At 41.0% G+C, this 19,473-nt stretch overlaps 1 protein-coding gene across 2 annotated transcripts in view; it reads right to left on the bottom strand.

The window, feature by feature from the left end:
- The window catches only part of stab1 (stabilin 1), a 185,484-nt gene that overhangs the window by 33,566 nt on the left and 132,445 nt on the right, over nt 1-19,473 (bottom strand). For both annotated transcript variants that reach the window (XM_085407157.1, XM_085407156.1), the window contains 6 exons: nt 18,704-18,837; nt 16,981-17,146; nt 16,468-16,574; nt 8,651-8,770; nt 7,898-8,032; nt 6,267-6,371 (listed from right to left, as the gene is read on the bottom strand). In XM_085407157.1, the coding sequence (XP_085263283.1) occupies nt 6,267-6,371; nt 7,898-8,032; nt 8,651-8,770; nt 16,468-16,574; nt 16,981-17,146; nt 18,704-18,837 (767 nt within the window). The remainder of the gene's footprint in view (nt 1-6,266; nt 6,372-7,897; nt 8,033-8,650; nt 8,771-16,467; nt 16,575-16,980; nt 17,147-18,703; nt 18,838-19,473) is intronic.

Genomic DNA, 19,473 nt, shown 5'->3' on the forward strand with positions numbered 1-19,473 from the left:
AAATGGGTATATATTTGTTTTTTGCTAAGTTGCCTAATAATTATGCACAGTAATAGTCACCTGCACACACAGATATCCCCCTAAAATAGCTAAAACTAAAAACAAACTAAAAACTACTTCCAAAAACATTCAGCTTTGATATTAATGAGTTTTTTGGGTTCATTGAGAACATGGTTGTTGTTCAATAATAACATTATTCCTCAAAAATACAACTTGCCTAATAATTCTGCACTCCCTGTACATGCATATACATATACATACACACAAATTGTGCCTTTAAAAAAAAATTTTTTTTTAATGTATGACTTGACTCAGCCCTTCTTTTGCACAGCTAGCTCTCATCATGTAGAATTAAAAAAATAGAACCTTTCTCTACCTGAACTCCTGAAAATGGCAGGCATAAAACTCAAGCTCACCTGTATTTCTTAGTGTGGAATATCTGAATCACATTTAAAATTTGTGCATAATTCCAGATAATGAGTTGACAAAAGCTGCAGCTGCTCATTAGTTGGGAGAAACAGGTTGGACCACAACTTGTTAGCTAAGTGATGACGTACTGAACCTGCTTCTTGTTACTTAAGCCGGTATCTTTTTTCAGCTGCCATTCTTAGACTGTACAGGTTTATATTAGCACTATTCACAGGTACTATGTCTTCTATTTTACCCTTGGAGATCATCACTGAACAAAGGTGGTAGCCTATGACACCAGCAATCAGTCACCTACACTGCACCTACATTCAAAAAACATTTTTTTCTTTTTGTGCACTCGTGTTACAATCAGCTGATTTGATTGCATGCAGGACACAAATGGTAGAGCGCCTTTTCGGGAGTGAAGATATGGACACTACTTGTATTAATTTTTTCCACAAAAAGACATGGCGTGATGGTGAAATGCAAACTGCGTCCAGGACAAAAATAAGGCAGCTTTGCCTTTTTGCAAACATCTGCACAGACAGCATGCTAATGCAAAATTAACCAAAAGCAGAGTGATATTAAAGCCGAGAGTATGTGGATCCGAGCACAGCCAGCCTTCAACAGGTAACTGATGAACAGTCAGGTTGCAGTCTCTGCTTTCTAACTGTTCATGTTTCTACAGTAGAATCACTGTGGTGATCGCTTTGAAGTCTCTTTGGGCTCATTTTCAACTTTGCTTTGTGGTGTTGATTATGAGACAATACATTTCAGATCATTTTAGAAATTAGACAAAGAAATAATGTAACGAATTACTCTCTCCAGGGAGTAATTAACAAACTGTATTATTTTAAGAAAAGTAACGAGTACTGAGTAATACATTACTTTTTGTTGAGTAATGATAATGACCCTAACACTGGATGTTCACAACTCACATGAGTCGATGTCTCATAACAGATTCACACAGTGACTCACGTCACCATTAACAGCTCACATGATTATAGTGAGGCAAAACAAAAGGGCTTAAAACTTGAGACTCTCCATTAGTTGTTTTAAAAGTGAAGAAACATCTCATATGAGAGGTTAACCAAAAAGAAGTCCAACTGCCTTCATTTCAAGTGTTTAAGGTGGCAAAAGTTTCAAATAATGAGATCTGTGTGAGCCAAAAGCTCAGGCTTCAATGGATCTATACTGATCTTTGCATTATGTCAAAGGAAGGGGATAACAGAAGCCCCACCCACCTGCTGTCCAAACCAGCCATTCAGAAGAAAGTTGACTTAAAGTAAAAACAGGTTCTTTCAGCAGCACCAGGGCGCCATATCAACACCCAGAATATGATACATGAGGACTAAGACAATAATCGCAATATAAAAAAAATAAAAAAAATAAATATCCATATTGTGGTTTTAATACACATAATAATAATAATAATAATAATAATAATAATAATAATAATACCATAAAATAAGGGGAGATGTTGCAGAGAGCTGGTATGACAGAGGAGCATGTTAGGGATAAGGTCAAAGGGAGGCATGTGATCTGCTGTGTTGACCCTTAAAGGGAGCAGAGAGCAAGAAGAAGAGACAAGCTGAAACACCTTGTTTTAGACAGACTGTGAACTGAAGGGCTCCACTAAGACTCACCATAAGATGAATAAAAATTTTAACTCTAAATCATCCCAAGATACTCTATTAAAGCCCAAGAGCAGGAATATGGATTTTGAAAAGAACATATTCACTCCCCTTTCTCAGCCGTGTGTCTTGTTTTTCCTGTAGTTCCTTCCTTGTATTTCTACGTTCTTGCTTTCTGCCATATTTCCTGTGTCTGCCTTTGTTTTCGTGTGCATTCTGTCTCCCTATTGTCTCCTTGTTTTGCCTCCAGCAATTCAGAACAATGTTACCATAAAGGGAGAAGAGCTAAACCAACTTGCTTCAGACAGAGGACAAACTGATCGGCTGCACCAAGGCCCAGTGTAAGATAAATGAGGATTATTTTGAACTGAAATCACAGTTACTCTTGTAAAGCCCAAGAATCAAACTATGGAACTGGAAATTTGCCTAATAGGTTGACATTAATCTGTTCCATTTTTTTCACTGTCAAAGTTGAGCACATGCGAAAGATCTGAGATGAGAGAGTGTGAAACCACCTTGGCCCACAGTCAGTATGTGGAGAAGTGGATTTAAACTGAGCACTGTGGATTTTGGGTGATTAAATAGCTGTTATTTTGCCAGAGGTTCCATCAAATGATTCTATTGTGACCTAGTCGTCATGATTTGAGTCCCACATCATGAATATTGATCAGAGCTCTGATGTTAACTGACAGAAAATGCAGCAGATTGAATCTTCATTTCCTGGAACCTGTTCCAAGAAACTAAACACAGCCATCTGCTCTCTGCCACTACCCCCCCAGCAACAACAAACGGCAGCCTATCAGGAGGCGCTGCACAACAGAGGGGGAGGTTGTGGTGGTGCCTCCTGGTGGCTATGGTTAGAACTGCAGCTCTTCCCGATACAGCAAGCGCCTCATCTCACTTTTAACAAGCAATAGAGAGAAAAACTGTTTCTTCTGTGCAGCAAAATGTTTCTTTACCCTCTGAGAGCAGGAGGATTTAGCACTTCTGCTGTTAAACTGGGCCTATTGAGCTTCCCTGTAATTTCATATATATATACTGTTATCATGACCAATGCTCACATTAAACAGTAGGATATCCTTAATTCAATTAAATTTTATTTATATAGCGCCAAATCACAACAAAAGTCGCCTCAAGGCGCTTTATATTGTACAGTAGATCGTACAATAATAGATACAGAGAAAAACCCAATAATCATATGACCCCCTATGAGCAAGCACTTTGGCGACAGTGGGAAGGAAAAACTCCCTTTTAACAGGAAGAAGCCTCCAGTAGGACATATCCTGGTCAAAAATGACTCCAAGGTTCCTCACAGCGTTACTGGAGGCCAAGGTAATGCCATCCAGAGTAAGAATCTGCTTAGATACCATATTTCTAAGATTTTCAGGGCCGAGTACAATAACCTCAGTTTGATCTGAATTAAGAAGCAGAAAGTTAGCGGCCATCCAGGTCTTTATGTCTTTAAGACATTCCTGCAGTTTAACTAATTGGTGTGTGTTACCTGGCTTCATGGACAGATAGAGCTGGGTGTCATCTGCATAGCAGTGAAAATGTGTGCTATGTCTTCTAATGATACTGCCCAAGGGAAGCATGTATAATATAAATAGAATTCGTCCTAGCACTGAACCCTTAATATGGCCACCTCAGGCTGCAATAGTAAAAGGGAGGGTTTACAACATGGTAGTGAAAAAGACAGGAGGCCAAGCTGGAGGTGGAGGAGCTGAAGATGGTAAGATTTTCATTGCAAGAACTAGGATGAATAAGATTACATATGAGTGTCGAGACAATTTTGACATGTGCAGGACAGTGACAGTGGATAAACTAAATAAAGGATGTTGAAGGAGTCCATGTACAGTGAGAGGCACAATGATTTGGCTGGTAGAGTGTACAGAAACATCTGTACCACACAAGTCCTCAACTTCCGCACCACCACTAAAGATGGTTGACAATAACATGGATAAGGTCCTGTAGGAATTCAAGTTCCAGGCAGACAAGCAGCTGACCAGACACAGTGATGGTTAATGAGGAGCAGAAGACTGAAGTGGACAGCAACTTAAGGGAAGGAGCACAAGAAAATAAAGAAGAGGCTGAAGGAACAACTGGAGCAGATGTGGAAGGTAAAGTGGTACCAAGTGGTAATAGGAGCATTAGTAGTTTGGAAGAGTGGCGTCAGCCCAGCATCAGAGGTCTCTTTCCATGAAGAGCGCAGTCCCAGGAAAAGTCAATATACCTGAACCCTCAAACTCTCAGACCTCTGGGAAAGGACCCGAACTTCATTCCACACATACCACACACACACACGAGAGGGACGAAGTGTAATTTAATCTCGTCCAAAATCTCCATCCATCCATTCGCTTCCGCTTATCCTTTTCAGGGTCACGGGGGGCGCTGGAGCCTATCCCAGCTGTCATAGGGCGAAAGGCGGGGTAACCCCTGGACAGGTCGCCAGTCTGTCGCAGGGCTAACACATAGGGACAGACAACCATTCACACTCACATTCACTCCTAGTGGCAATTTGGATTATCCAGTTAACCTATCCCCACAAGCTGCATGTCTTTGGACGGTGGGAGGAAGCCGGAGTACCCGGAGAGAACCCACGCAAACACGGGGAGAACATGCAAACTCCACACAGAAAGACCCCGGCATGATGGTGGAATTGAACTGAGGACCTTCTTGCTGTGCGGCAACAGTGCTAACCACTGTGCCACCATGCTGCCTAGATGAATGATATTTTCAGTTCTAAGACCTAAACAATCTTAGCATGTTTAAGCTAAGATTTTAACGATGCTACCACCAACTCACACTTATTCCATCAACTGCACAGCACCCCAACTTAAAACAGTTGTGCTTAATTTTCTGAAAGGAAAACTGTCTCAGGTATTTAACGCCTAGCACAGAGGACAGCAACCCTTGGCATGCTGCTCACGAGCTCCTGAGCTGTGGCTCCTCAAAGCTTTGAGAGAAAATTTTTTTACATCCATCATCCCCATTTTAGGAGGTTTCTGACCCTGCCCTGGTGCATTTCATGGTGATCTTGAAAGTCACTGAGGCTACGTCTACACCAGCCCTGATAAATTTGAAATAGGTGTATACGTCTGAAAACACTCTGCGTCCACACTATCGTTTTCACATTGTTGTTCATCCACATTGAAAAAGCCGCAAACGCTTATGTTCCAGTACTGCGCATGCATGAGACGCAAGACGATTCAAACTGCCTCATTTCTGTCTGCTGTTTATTTACTTTCCAGCTCTTTGAAACGTTGCGGCAAAATGTCGAGGAAACCACCGAGTTTTTTAAATGGACTAACAATGAGGTGGAGTTATTGCTGCGAGTAACACAAAAGTACAAAGTTGCAAAAGCGAGTGAGAATTAAAGAATTAGAAGAAAAGCTATGTGGAGCATGTACAGACTGATATTAATCTTTAATAGGGCTGTCAAAATTCAGAGCAAACAAAACAACTGCTGTATAATGCCCTCCGCTATCTTAGTTTAATTGGTCACTTGACTGCATCACATGACTAAAATGTGTCATTGTTTTCAAAAGGTCTCAGTTTTCGCTGTCCACACTGAGACCATCTCAGTGTGGACGGAAGGCCAAAATGGAGAGAAAAAGATGCATTTTCAAACGAAAACGTATTAGTGTGGACATGGCCTAACTTGAAAGTCATTCACACACTCTGTAATTAAGTCATAAAAGATCACATCAGCCAACGTGTGAATCCTTTGAAGTCTTTTCAAAAGCCGAAGGAAAAATCCAAAGTGGCATAGACTTTTGTCCTGACAACCAAAAGGGAATTTTTTAATTGCCTCCTTAAAAAGGCTTTGTGATTAAAGTTTTTAATTTGGCACCTGATTTTCATCTAGTAGTTAATTCAGTTTTAATGTTGTGAAGGAAATACGTTTATATGTATATTTTTGTTTAGTTTAATTAAACAAAAGCTGATGACTTATTAATCCTTGCTTACTCCTTACTTTCCATCATACACAGCTCTCGCTGTATACAGTTCCCTGTGTGGGTTTAGTTTGAGAAGACAAGTTAGCAACCTTAAATATGAGCTTTCCATTTTCACCATACGATAGTTAACGAAGCAGATTTTTTGGCATTGTGTGGAAAGCTGAAGTCATGTGAACATGTGACACATGCCCGTTCACAAGTGTGCAGGCGTGCTGAGCAGCTGATGCTGCAGGCGTCAGCTGTTCTGCATTAAATCATCCTTACTCACCGGTGGGGGAGGTGCTGTCAGCGGGGCCTCAATGATGTGGATGATCCCGTTTATGGCAGGAATGTCCCACTCCAGCAGCAACCGCTCATTCACCAGTTTAGAGCTCTGAGGGATCGAAAATCAACCACAATAAACATGGCAGTACATTTTAAGTTCATTTGCTTAGCTATAAGAATGTCAATGCTTTTGAGATGATGCATACAAAAAATGGCATGGTATAATAATTGAGACAGTGTGTGTGTGTGTGTGTGTGTGTGTGTGTGTGTGTGTGGGGGGGGGGGGGGGGGGTATTTATATATCATATGGAATACTTTATTAATCCTTGAGGAAATTATGTAAAGCAAACTGCTTAAACAAACTAACATGCCAAGTACGAGGCCTGCATTGTAGAATGTCTCCAGTCTTCAATGAGCAGGGCAGTGACAGCTAAAGTGATGGTGGAGAAGACGGCCTTTATATAAGTGTCTGATATGCTAATAATCTCTACTCCAGACTGTGATGAACCACCAATATGCTAGCAGGCTACCTTCTAGTTAAGCTTCCACCCAGAGGGAAATTAACAAGCTGGTTAGGTACTGGAGGAGATAAACTCACTACGCAACGAGTTCAAGTAATTCACCACATTTTGCAATTAAGAAGTAATTTGTAATGTTAGTTTGTGAAAAAGGTAAGTTGTTTAAGTACCTTTGTCACCAAAAATAAAACACACCATGTTCCCTCAGTGTGTTGACTTTATCTCATTGCATAGTGAACTTTGTAGCATCTCCTCCATCACATAAGCAGCAGTAGCAAGCTTGTTCATTCCAGTGAGAGTAAGAATGAACAAGCACAGTGCCAAAAGCAGCTGTGGTTACGGAGCTATAAAATCAGCATTATTCTCTACCACAACACGTCTGGCACACCACCAGAGTTTGTGGAGCTGTGCTTACTTGGCCGCACTTCAAAATGCAAAGCAAAGCTTTCAAAGACTTATTATCACTCCCAACACAAAATGACACGAACACTTCCGCTTCCACAGCCAGCCTCCATCTCGCTGGCTGACCTGAGTGAACATAAACCTCTGGATACGATCCACAAATGCAGTTTGGTTTCAAGCTGTCAGAAGGAGACAAAAACACTCCAGCTGTGTTTGTGACTTTCTTGTTTGTGATTTTTTTTTTCTTGTGCCAAAACAAAAGGAACAGGGATATGTAACAGTAAGTTGTTTGAAAAAGTACATAACTGATCATACATATATCTAAATGCTGCTTAGACTGTAACGTATTAAACTTAATACTACAATGATGTAAATGTACAATATACAATATGTACAAAATGTACAATATAGCCAATCTGCAAAATAAATACAAAGGTATTTCATTTTTGTAACTTACAGGTACTCTCATCAGCTCTTTCTCTCAGTAATTATATCTGATTACTTTTCAACAGTAGTGATGCTATTTTTTCATATTTTGTATTGGATTTTCACCATGTTGATATTAAACCAGTGTTAATTTAGTTTATCAATAATTTTTGTCAGCAAAATTATATTTTGTCAACTAAAACTGGAGGAACTCTGTGTGTGTGTGTGTGTGTGTGTGTGTGTGTGTGTGTGTGTGTGTGTGTGTGTGTGTGTGTGTGTGTCCTCTGACCTCATTGTTGCCCTGAGTAACAGTGAGGTTGAACCCGAGCCTCGATGTGATGACCGTCTGATGATTCAGCTCCTTAAATGGCCATCTGCTCCGATTGGCTGAGATGTGATACTCCAGGTCTCTTCCAGACAAAGACTATACACAAACAAAACAGAAACTGAGTTCACTGACAGCTGTGTCACAACGCACTGCCATTTAATACATTTTATAAGAAACAATTAAAAGTTGATTCTCTCAATCATTTATATTAATATGAATATGGCAACAAATGCTTTTAATTTCCTTATGGTTTTAACTTTAAACATGGTGAATAAAACAAATGCTTTCAAATACTACTCTCAAAGTTTCACAAATTAAATTGGTTAAAGAGAAAATGGCATTTTCTAAATTTCATTCAGGAATGTAGGCTAAATATATCTAAACCTAATCTACCTTAAAAAAGAATAATATGAATCACTAGTGTGTTTTACTAGTTTGTAGTCACTGTGTGATGGAGGTCTATGGGGCTCAAGCTGTGGGACGCTTATATTTTTATTAATTTTCGTACTAGTTTCCCTGTCTGGATTTTTATTTGTTGTGGAAAGCTTTTTTATTTATGTTACTTTACTAGATTAATACTTACTTATTACAGTTATATATATTAACTGTAAAGGTTTAGCATAAAAAAAAAATGCTAAGTTGCTTATATTTGACAGCCCTAATTAATCTAAGAAATGATAAGCATTTACTGAAGCGTTGTGTTATTTATTTCACCTGATTTGGAGCAAAGCCGGTGTTATGAGGGACAAACAGCGTGACTTCAGCCTTCCTGTGAGAAAGAAACTTGACAAGTTGACTGCCCTCTGAGGACGTGCCGCTGTACTCCAACAACATCTGCAAAGAGAAAGGACAGTGACTTTTTTCAATTTATAATTTGATTTGATTTGATATACCTTTATTAGTCCCACAAGGGGAAATTTCATAAGGCTGCCGACCTATTGCACGCAATGGCGGTGCCATCTTACCCTCCGACCATACATACATTACACAAAGCATCACGTGGGGAAGACAGGTCAGAGAGGTATAACAATGGAAAATGCACCACATGAGGAAAGATAAGGAGGAAAAAATAACTCCCCCCAGACTGAGCTCCAACAGGGAGATCAGTTTGAGAACAGAAAAAAAACACCTCTGCACATAGCACATGAAAAAAAACCTTAATACACCAAAGAAACACATGACAAGCAACAGGGGTGGGTAAAGGGTGAGAGACAGCCGAATTAGACAGTACATCCGGGCCTGCGTGCGCTGGTCTCCTTGATCCACCGTCAGCATCGGAAGGGAATAAGCATCGAAGGCTTTTGGAATAGGGACGGGGGATGAGTGTGTGCATATCAGTGTATATGTATGTGTGTGCGTGTCCAGAGTTCAGCTGAGACAGTGTCCTTCGCCCTGCTAGGCTAAGTAAACAGTCTTCCAGCCAACCCAGGTGGCCTGCATGGAATGGGAAGGAACAATCTAAACACAGTCGTTATCAGGGTGTTGTTGTTCAGCTCCAGCCTTGAGACCGCAGCTGGCGCCAAAGGGGTATCCGCATAAGTGATGGTGGTTTTTACTTTAGTGCGAACAGCTCATATGAATTTCAAAGCAGTTCTACAGTCCAACTCTGGTCTCTCAATCTCCCGTTGGAGAGCCGCGAGCTTTGCCATACTTGCGTTCTGTGATGTTGTCATTTCTTGTGCTCAAGGAGCCGATTCTGAGAACTCACGACAGTGTGCCTCCCCGAGATGTCATCCAATTTCCGCTCAGAGATGTTATTCCGAGCGAGCCCTTCCGAGATGTATCCAGTCTGCAGTCAGAGATCTTATTCTGAGTATTCACAGCAGCCGTAGCCTTTCCAAGATCTTATCCATGCTGCACTCAATGAGCCCATTTTGAGAAACTCACGCCTCTCCCATCGTTTCAATCCCAGCGGGCAGCCTTGTGGGGGTTTGAACAGCCGGTTCCGCTTTCTTAATTCTTCGATAAGTCAGGGCCAAGCCAGCTCCGATCAGCCAGAACCCTGTTACCATGGTTCCGAATAGGTAGATATCTTCAGCACTCAGGCTCACCCAAGCCCAGACTTCTTGTTGAGAAAGGGGTGTCAATTGCATTTAGGGACCAGTTGATCCAATCCATAATTCCTCTTTTAGGTTTTAGAGAACAGACTGTGAGAGAGTGTTCCAGGGAAAAGTAATACAAAAAACACGAGACTAGACAAGGACATAAGAGGCTAAGCAGGGAAGCTAAGGGAGAGGAGGAGGAGGAGAGGAGAAAAGTGCGACCGCCTTCGTCAAGAGCAAGAGCAGAAAATGGATAATAATAATAATGGATTGCATTTATATAGCGCTTTTCTAGGCACCCAAAGCGCTCTACAATTCCACTATTCATTCTCTCTCACATTCACACACTAGTGGAGGCAAGCTACAGTTGTAGCCACAGCTGCCCTGGGGCAGACTTGTCATCGTCCGGGTGTGTGCCAGGGTGTCTCCCTCCGAGTCGGTATCTCCACCCCTGGGAGGGGCCTCAGTATTCTGCTGATTGCTCACACCTGTGGGTAATTAAGCCGGGGACTCATAAGGCCAGCGCACTCAACCTCTCTTCGCCAGATTCTCAGCTAACCCTAGTTAGTGCAGGCCACCACTGTGATTTCGCACACGCTTTGTAAACTACCTTGACTCATTGTGTGTTTCTCTGACAGCCACGCACCAAGTTGCCAGACACAAATCTCCGCCAAAGAGCTCCAATCCGGACGCTGGACCACCTGACAGTCCCACGGGCTGTTCACCCGACTCACCTGCCTGCCTCCCTGCCTCAACACCAGGAATTTCAGACCACTCACCCGGACCACCCACCCCTCCACGCCACTACAGACCACCCGCGGCAAGTACGCAGTGCTAAGGAAAATTCAGAACGAACAGCTTGCCCATATTCCTCCTGAGCCATACCTGAACGTCTGTACTCTATTTACAGTGACTCTGAACCTAACCCCGGACCCAGTTTGACTCTGCCTCCAGCCCAATCCCCGGAACTGCTGTTTCCACTGACCAACACCAGATTGCTTACTTAGCCCAGGCTGCTTAAAACCCCTTTGGTTTAGTTGTGGCATTTTGCACTTGTTAAACGCACATTCCAGTTTCCTGTTTATGAACACTTACTGAGAAAATAAAGGTTGTCTCTAAAACTACTTACGTGCTGTTCGGCGTCCAGCATTTGAGTCCTTTCTCTGTTGAGGCGGCCTCGGCCATGACAAGACTGACAGAAGCGAGGCTGCCATATCGCGCCATCGGCCCCTCTGGCCATCACCAGTAGGCGGTAGGGTAAAGTGTCTTGCCCAAGGACACAACGACCAGGACAGAGAGAGCTGTCCTGGTCGTTGTCCTTCTTTTGGCGGATCATCTGCCTCCATCTCACCCTATCTCTAGTATCCTCACCACCAACCACATCCTCCTCCACATCTTGTCCACGAGAATGGACAAGACTGTTTCTAATCTTGTCCATTCTCATCACTCTGAATGAAAATCTTAGCACCTTAGCATCTTCAGCTCTGCCTCCAGACAGGGGGTCCTGGACCTCTTGTCGTTTTGTCAGTGCTGTGATGTATGTTTGTCTCCAGACCATACATCACAGCAGATCGCACTACCATCTTGCAGGCCTTCCCATTCTGTCACAAATCACTCCTGACACTCGTCTCCACAATGCCTCTCTTATACACTGTTTTAGATGGTCAACCTTGTGTTTAAACTGATCTACCTTCAACTCCTTGCAGCTTCACTGCTACCCCTGTCTCCCACTAATTCACACACATGTATTCTGTCTTCCTTCTACTGACTGATTCCTCTCCCTCCACCGCTCCAGGGTTTCTACCTGCTCCCTACTCTGACTACAGATCACAGTGTCGTCTGCAACCATTATAGTCCCAGGAGACTCCTGCCTGACTTCATCTGTCATATTGTCCATTACGGCTCTCAGAGCTGATCCCCCATGTAATCCCACCACCACCTTGACCCCATTTCACCCTACTGCACACCTCACCACCGTCTCTCTTTCCTCATATATATTTGTTTTTAAACATATAAAACAAAAATTGGTAAAATGTAACCAGTCATATTCTATGAACTCTTAAAAAGTATAAGCAGATAACTGCATAAATTATACGTCATAAAAGTGACATGCTCAGAGTTAACTAGTTTACAAATAGTGTAGTGAACTCTGAAAAATAGTAGGTTTTCCTGGGGTGAATCATTCAGAAATCTCTGGGGCTAACTCCATTTACCTAATGTTTTATAGTTTCAACTGAAAAGTTTGTTTTTTTTAAATGAATCAAAAGGCTTAGCTGTGGTTCTGTACAGCAGAATAGGAGGCAGAGTTTTCAGCTATTAGGCTTGCCTGCTTTAAGATTAGGCTTAAAACTTTCCTTTCTGATGAAGCTTATAGTTAGGACTGGATCATGTGACCCTTAATTGGCTGCTCCCTCCTGAACTTGGTTCTGCTGGAGGCCTCTTCCTGTTAAACGTTCGTTCCCACTATTGCCAAGCACTGCTTTCAAAGGGTTTGTGTGATTATTGTATTTTTTCTTTAACCTCCTAAGACCCGAACTCTTCCACGACATGCATTTTTTATTTCTCTTTGATATTTGGGCTGATTGGGACCTGATGAATGTAAAAACAAAGAATTGCCAGATTTTTTTTTTTTACCTAATTTTGTTTCTAAGTAAAATGAGAACCACGTATGAGGATATTCGTTTAAAATTTTGATAGAACAGTAGCAGTATAATGTCCTTGTAAGTGGATATCAGGTGCTTGTAGAGCAAAATTGAGTATTTTGGTCTAAATAACCCAAAATGTGATGTCCACATATGTGGACGCCAGGTCCTATGACTGGATCTTTACCTTACAGTATAAAGCTGTTGTTGTGAACTGCTGCTATATAAATAAAGTTGAATTGAACTGAATCTTGGTATTATTGAGACTTGAAAACGAATCTAATACAACATTGCTATGGAAATGGGCATGGAAGTTACATTCATTAGCCCCTGGAGGCTCTTGATCCTTTGTGTTATAAATGTTCTGCCAGAAGACGCCACATTCCCACTTGTGTTTTAAACAGAAAAAGACGAATTCCTTGTTGATGAAAAGGTTAAAGGGCGCATGGGGCTGAAGAGATGACAAGACTTGAAACTGACAGGAAGCCAGAAGAGTAGAAAAGGCCATGGTCAGGTTTTGTGTTGTCAGCAGAAACCAGCTTTAAGCAAAATAGAATAAATATATATATAAAAACTTTATAAATATGTCCCAAGCTTTAACTTTTGACAGTTTCTCTGTAATTACAAGACCGGAGGAGATCTGTAGCTTTGTGGAGCGCCACATTCCTGAACTGAATCCTCCTACATCTTTTTTTGAGGTAGATCAGTGGACACTGAGCCTCTGTGTTGTTCAGCTGGAAGCAGCTGCCTTCTCTTCTCATTAACTGGACTTCTTCCAGAGCTCATTATCTTCAGCAGGTGACACATCTGTTTTCTTAAAATCTCACAGTCCTTTAGAAAACTACGAAATGTTTTTATTTGACTCGTTAGGAAAATATTCACAACGGTAAGTTTAAGTGAAAGAATTTATGATGAACAATGAACAAGAATTTAATGTGTGTTTATTTTTATTTTGAAAGGTGCCTGGATCTTATCCAGGTGAGTTTCAGCATGAAGTAATTTCCTCTTTGTCCATAGACAAAGAGACATCTCAGAACATTAAAATGATACAGATTTCCTTATATTATAATCACAAATAGTTAAATGAGAATATAATCATTAGAATTAAATGTTTCTAATACCTGAGTCCTAACCTCTTACTGTGATGTGTGTGTGTGCACTTCTGTGCTGTGATTTTTTTGTGCCAATGAAGAGTGTAAACATTGCAAAGCCCAGATCTTGTCCGAAGGAGAAACAGCCTTTAGTGATTTGTCAGAATAACTAAGCAAATATTCAGAGAATGTCTGACTTTAACATGTATGATTTAATAAAAGAAGTAATGAAATGATGAAATGGATAGTCGTGAGATTGAGCTGATGATAAATCCTGTTGAAGTAAAATAGCATAAACTGAATGAGACATGAAGGAAAATATATTCATGTTTTATGGAGTTCATGATAGATCATGTTAAAGCCAACACAGAAGATAAGAAAATGTGGTTTTAGTGTTGCTTTGAATCATGTATGCACAAGGTCAGAGAGAGAGAGAGAAAGAGAAAAGCAAAATGGGATGAGTTAAAATACAGTGATAAATGTCATAGTTGTATGATACGGTCATCAAAGTGAGGGAGGAGAGAGAGGAGTTGTTCTTCTCTTTGTCTCCTGTGAGATTAGCAGAACAGAAGATCAGATCTAAGATTTCACAGTTGGGAATTTCGGCAGAGACAGCAGAGGGATCAACTGTGGACTCACAAATTGGGTTTATATTTTTAGGCTTTTTCTCTGCTCATTTTTGATGTTTCAGATTATACATTCAAGATGATTTGATGAATATCAGATGAATATCCTGCATTAAAAACGTCTACCTTGTAAAGGTGAAAACCTGTGTATTATTACACATTATTAACATCCCTCAAAGGGTCTTACAAGTGACTCTAGCCTAAAAAATTAACAGATCCTTTGGGACCAAGTTTAGTTACCAAGTACACAGATTAGGGAAGAGCTGCTGATAACAGGTTTGACTGGCAAGCATGCCTTCAGAGGGAGCAGTTAGAGCTGGGAGAGACTCCTCCCTTTTTCCATCTAAGCTCTTGCATATATTGTATAAACTGTACTGGGGGTAGCTGGTTGAAATTCAAAAGACGGGAAAGCAAAAACGAAAGGTTAAAAAATAAGTAAATAAATAAGGACAAAATGTTACCTGACAATTAAATGTATTTGATTTAATCCAGTAAAACCTAAACCATGAAAAAATTGCCAGAATTTTTTTTTCTTTTGACTGGAAAACTGTGTTCATTGAACTTTCTGACAATTGAAACAATTTATCAATTTTAAAGTTTATCTTAAACAAAGACATATAGTAACGTTAATGTTAAAGCAATAACACTTCTGAGGTGCCAAAAACACTTAGTGTTACAGGGTTAAAGTTAGAGTTTCTAAACTTAGTGTTTAAAATATGAAAATGTTAGATTTGGGTCCCTCTCCCTCATCAGAGAAACACAGCTGAAGTTTTTTCCTTCTGTGACACAAAACACACAATTTTCAACCAACTTTAATTTTTCATAACTGAGCTGAACATATTTCCTCTCACATGGCTTTTTTTTATGTGTTTAAACTGAGCCTTGACTTATTAGCTGTTCCCTTTGATGTCTATAGATCTATTAAAGCTCTATAGATATCATTAAATGATGAATTCAGATTAGTTTTTATTGACCCTGAAATCCTTTAAAAATAGAAATGAAAAAGATTTAATCATGCCGGCAACGCAGCTTGAGACAGTTGACTGGTGACTCACTTTGGTCTCTTTGAAATGTGCTGAAAGTTTTTTTCTGTCTTCATTACTGAATGACAGTGGGCACTGAGTTGTCACAGAAACTCTGCTTTCCAGCGATGGCTGCCAGGTCTGAAGCAGCGGCCCGTGTGTTTTTCAGCTGCAGACTGATCGAGTAGCACGCTGTTAGTGGAGTCATTTTAGCAGGGCCACTCCTGGGGCTCTGATTAGAGGCACTTCGGCTCGTTCTGTACCTCCTGATTACTCCTGCTGCCGTGCCTCCACTGATTTTAGTTTAGGCGCCATCTTCCTGTGTCGTTTTCCATCTTTGTGAAGACTCACAATCAATGTTTGCAGTTACTCTGGCTGCTCTTTTCCACGTGGAGCCCCAATAGTATTGGGCCAATACAGACAGCAGCAGCTTACAACTACAAAACTGAGCCAGTTTCAATGATAGATTTTGAGACCCTGATTGTTAAAAAGGTGCTAACGCACAATTAACAGTGGCTACATTAACATTTTAGGTGCTTATATTTGTCATAAAGAGGAGGGAAATCATAACAAAAGCTTTAAGACCCTAAAAAATTTGATCTATGGAGCTCCTTTTTGGGCGATAAACATCAGCTAAGGTGACATTAGTCAACAGAAAATAGTGTTTTTATTCATGATTCTGGTTTGTGAGTCTAGCTAGCTGGTTAATAGTTTACTAGAAACTTTTAACAGATGCTGTGAGTTGGGCATCATGGTTAAGTACTGAATAAATACTTTCAATATTACTTCAATAATGCAGTATTACTCTCAGTATGAATTTTTGTTAGCAAATTATAAGCCATGTCTTTCCTTCATTTTTCTTTAACATGTAGAGACCTCCAGAAGAAGCAGGCTCAGGGAGGGACAGGCATCTAATGGGTAGCAGCTGTGGGACGGATGGAGCAAAGAGGAGAGAAGAGGAATAGAGAGAGACTCCAACAGCCTGAACAGACAGCTAAAGCTATAACTAAGAGAAGCGTCTGGGTCAGTGATCCAACTTTATCAGACGTTTTGAAGCCTAATCTTCAAACCAGAGAGAGCGTTCGTCTCCTCAACCCAAAACACTCACCTTGTAAAAGATGGAGATGTTGCTGTACGTTGCAAGGACGCTGGTCAGGACGCCGTTACAGAAATCTCCATTTCCAACGTAATCAGGAGGGCACGCACATGAGACATCTGCACACACAAAAATCGTTTTTTACAAACTGTGAGCTGAACATTCAATCAGCTCAGTATGTTCACCTTGAGTTAAGCATGTACATGAGCCAATGCTGTGACTCAAGGTTAACACACTCCAGCCTAGGACTCAGAATGACTGTTTTCCGCGGTTGTGCTTTATGCTTTTTACCTCATTATTCGCTGTTTTATGAATCATTGAAGATAGCATGGCTCACAGAGCAACAGCATTAAAGTCCAATGCAAAGTAAACAACACATTAAAGTGGGAGTACAGATCAGGGAGGACCTGCTTCTGTCCACACACACACACACACACACACACACACACACACACACACACACACACACACACACACACACACACACACACACACACACACACACACACACACACACAGATTCACCTCTGAGCCTGTAGCAGTAGGCGTCATACTTGCTGCTCTGGTCCATGGGTTCTTTGTACAATACGAGACCCACGTGGTTGTCTCCACACATGACCGAGGGGTAGCGGGTCGGGTATCCCGCCTTCCCCCCGTCCAGCCAGCCAGCCACACACAGATGCATCCCGAGCTGTCAGGGCCAGGGAAAAAAGTCTTGAGATAAAGCTTGATTTACATTTCTGCCTTGAACTAAAACTAAACTAAAATCTCCTGAAGTGACTGGTAATATCTTAAATATCACAAGAAAACTGAAAACTCACATCCTGCGTGTGTTTTTAAGCTTGTGATTAATCTAACGTTCCTCCTGCTGTCTGGGAATCAGTTAAAGGGCACCTTGGCTTGTGGAGTAAAAATCCAGAAAGTTCCCTCCTCCACTTTACCATGATGGAAACTGTCATGAGGTCGAGTGAAAGTGTGAAGGAGGACTTGGACTTGTTGCTGGCATGAGTGTGCTGCGTTAAAACTACAACATCCTGAAGGTGAACTACAAAAGGCACATCTTAACACCCCATGTGTCCTGACCATGTTATTTCACACAAATGGTAAAAAAAAAAAGTATCTTTTCAAAGCTGAAATTAGAAAGAAAAAGGCAAAGGCAGCTTATTAAATGAAATGATACGATGTCACTGTCAGGAAATGTGGGAGTAAAGATCCAAATGCAGAAGTCCAAGACTCCAGCTTAGCAATATTCAGAACAGCAGTTAATAATACCACAAAACCCACAGACAGTCACTCTGGCTTTAGCTGACATGTCAAATTGTCAGCTCGTATTTTCTCTTCCTGCTAGAGAGATGATCATTGTAACTCCAGCGTTTGTTAATGTTTTCTGTGACTGATGCCAAGTTATTAATAATCCTAAAGGCTGGAAACACAGCAATGCTTACAATCAACACACAACTAATGCAAGGTTGAAGTATACTGAACCTTTAATTCAGTTTTATCTTTATTTATTCTTAACATTTAAATAAATCACACAAAGCAGCAACTTCATAAGTTGCATAAAGTCCCACAAAGGTACAAAGTTTCTTTTTCCTAGTGTGTCACTTTAAACTGTGCAGCATCATTATCTTCTTCCCGTTTGAACCATCTTTTCTGAATATCTGAAGAATTCAACAACTACCATTATGGCAGATACTTCCTGGTCACTTCACTCAGTTAGGGGCCTTTTAAAATAAAACAGATTATCTGACCACAGCCATGGACAACATTTGCCATCTGATAACGTCTCACAGTTACCATGCACTGCTCACAGTTCAGGTTCTAATACAGCTGAAGTGAAGAAGCTTTTCTATTGGCCGTGCAGGTGATTTTTAGTGTGTCATTTAGTGTTAAAAAACTGTAGTACCTGCAGAGCTCCTGAAAAATGTGGCATGCTACTCAATGAGTTTGAGAGCACCGAAAAGGACGTGACATTTTTGTTTTCAAGTACTCTTTCACTAACAAAGGTTTGAGTTGGCTGCTTTGCTGCTTTTCTTGAAAACTGTTGAATGCTTCCCCGTCAGCCTAACTGACCGTGAAGGGGGTGTGTCTTTATAATGAAGACAGAATCTGTAGAAAAACCCTGCTGGTGCAGGTTCACAAACTTTTATTTCATTTTCCTTTTTTCTCATAGGTATACCACATATTTGACTCAGGTGCATCGACCTGTTGATATCTTTATGTAAACCCTTTCAGTAGGTAGGTTTACCTGCTGTGCGTCTCCCATCTGTTTAACGGTAGCCAATGTGGCGCCCTCAGCCTTGCACTCGGCGTCGGCCTGACTGAAGTTCATCTGGTACTTCCCCTTTGGAGAGCGCAGGTGGAAGACTCCGGCTCTGTTTTCTGAAGCACGACAATCACGTTAACTTCCCTCAGATTTCTGCACCATTCTGTACAACAAATATGAACTCTACGAGTGAAAAACACGATTTGATCCGATGCTGAACAAATCCAAGAGACATTCAACCCCAGATTCAGTAGAAACATCTGCTTTTCTTTTAATATGATGTAATTACTTGGTGTTTAAGTTCTGATGAGTAAAGCACGAATCAATTAAATGTTACATAACCTCGGGGACTATTTTTTTTTCTACAAAAAACTTGTTTATGTTCCTGTGACAAGAAGTTCAAATGACAGAAATAGCTCATCAACACCTTTACTGCCACTGTGCAAACAGAGTAAAATCTCACCTCACAAGCTTAAACAAATGGTGTCCAGTGTGTGTATTATCTTTTTGGAATGCTTAGTCTTTTTCACAAAGTGAACGATACAACAGCTCTAACAACTTCAGCTCCTTGTACCAACAATGATTTCTGCTGTTTCATGACCTGCAGTGCTTTTTTGCTGGCTTTCGTGCAGTTACGGGTGCTTGTGATTGATTTTTTTTGTTCGTGGGAACTGTGACATGAACATAGCCTTGTAACAACTTACAGAGAATGACTACAATGCCGCCATGTTCTGAGTGCCTGATTAGGAGCT

Source organism: Rhamphochromis longiceps, linkage group LG5 (assembly GCF_057381845.1).
Source record: "Rhamphochromis longiceps isolate RC_006_pf linkage group LG5, R_longiceps_female_GT1.1, whole genome shotgun sequence".
In the NCBI taxonomy this organism is placed as follows: Eukaryota; Metazoa; Chordata; class Actinopteri; order Cichliformes; family Cichlidae; genus Rhamphochromis; species Rhamphochromis longiceps.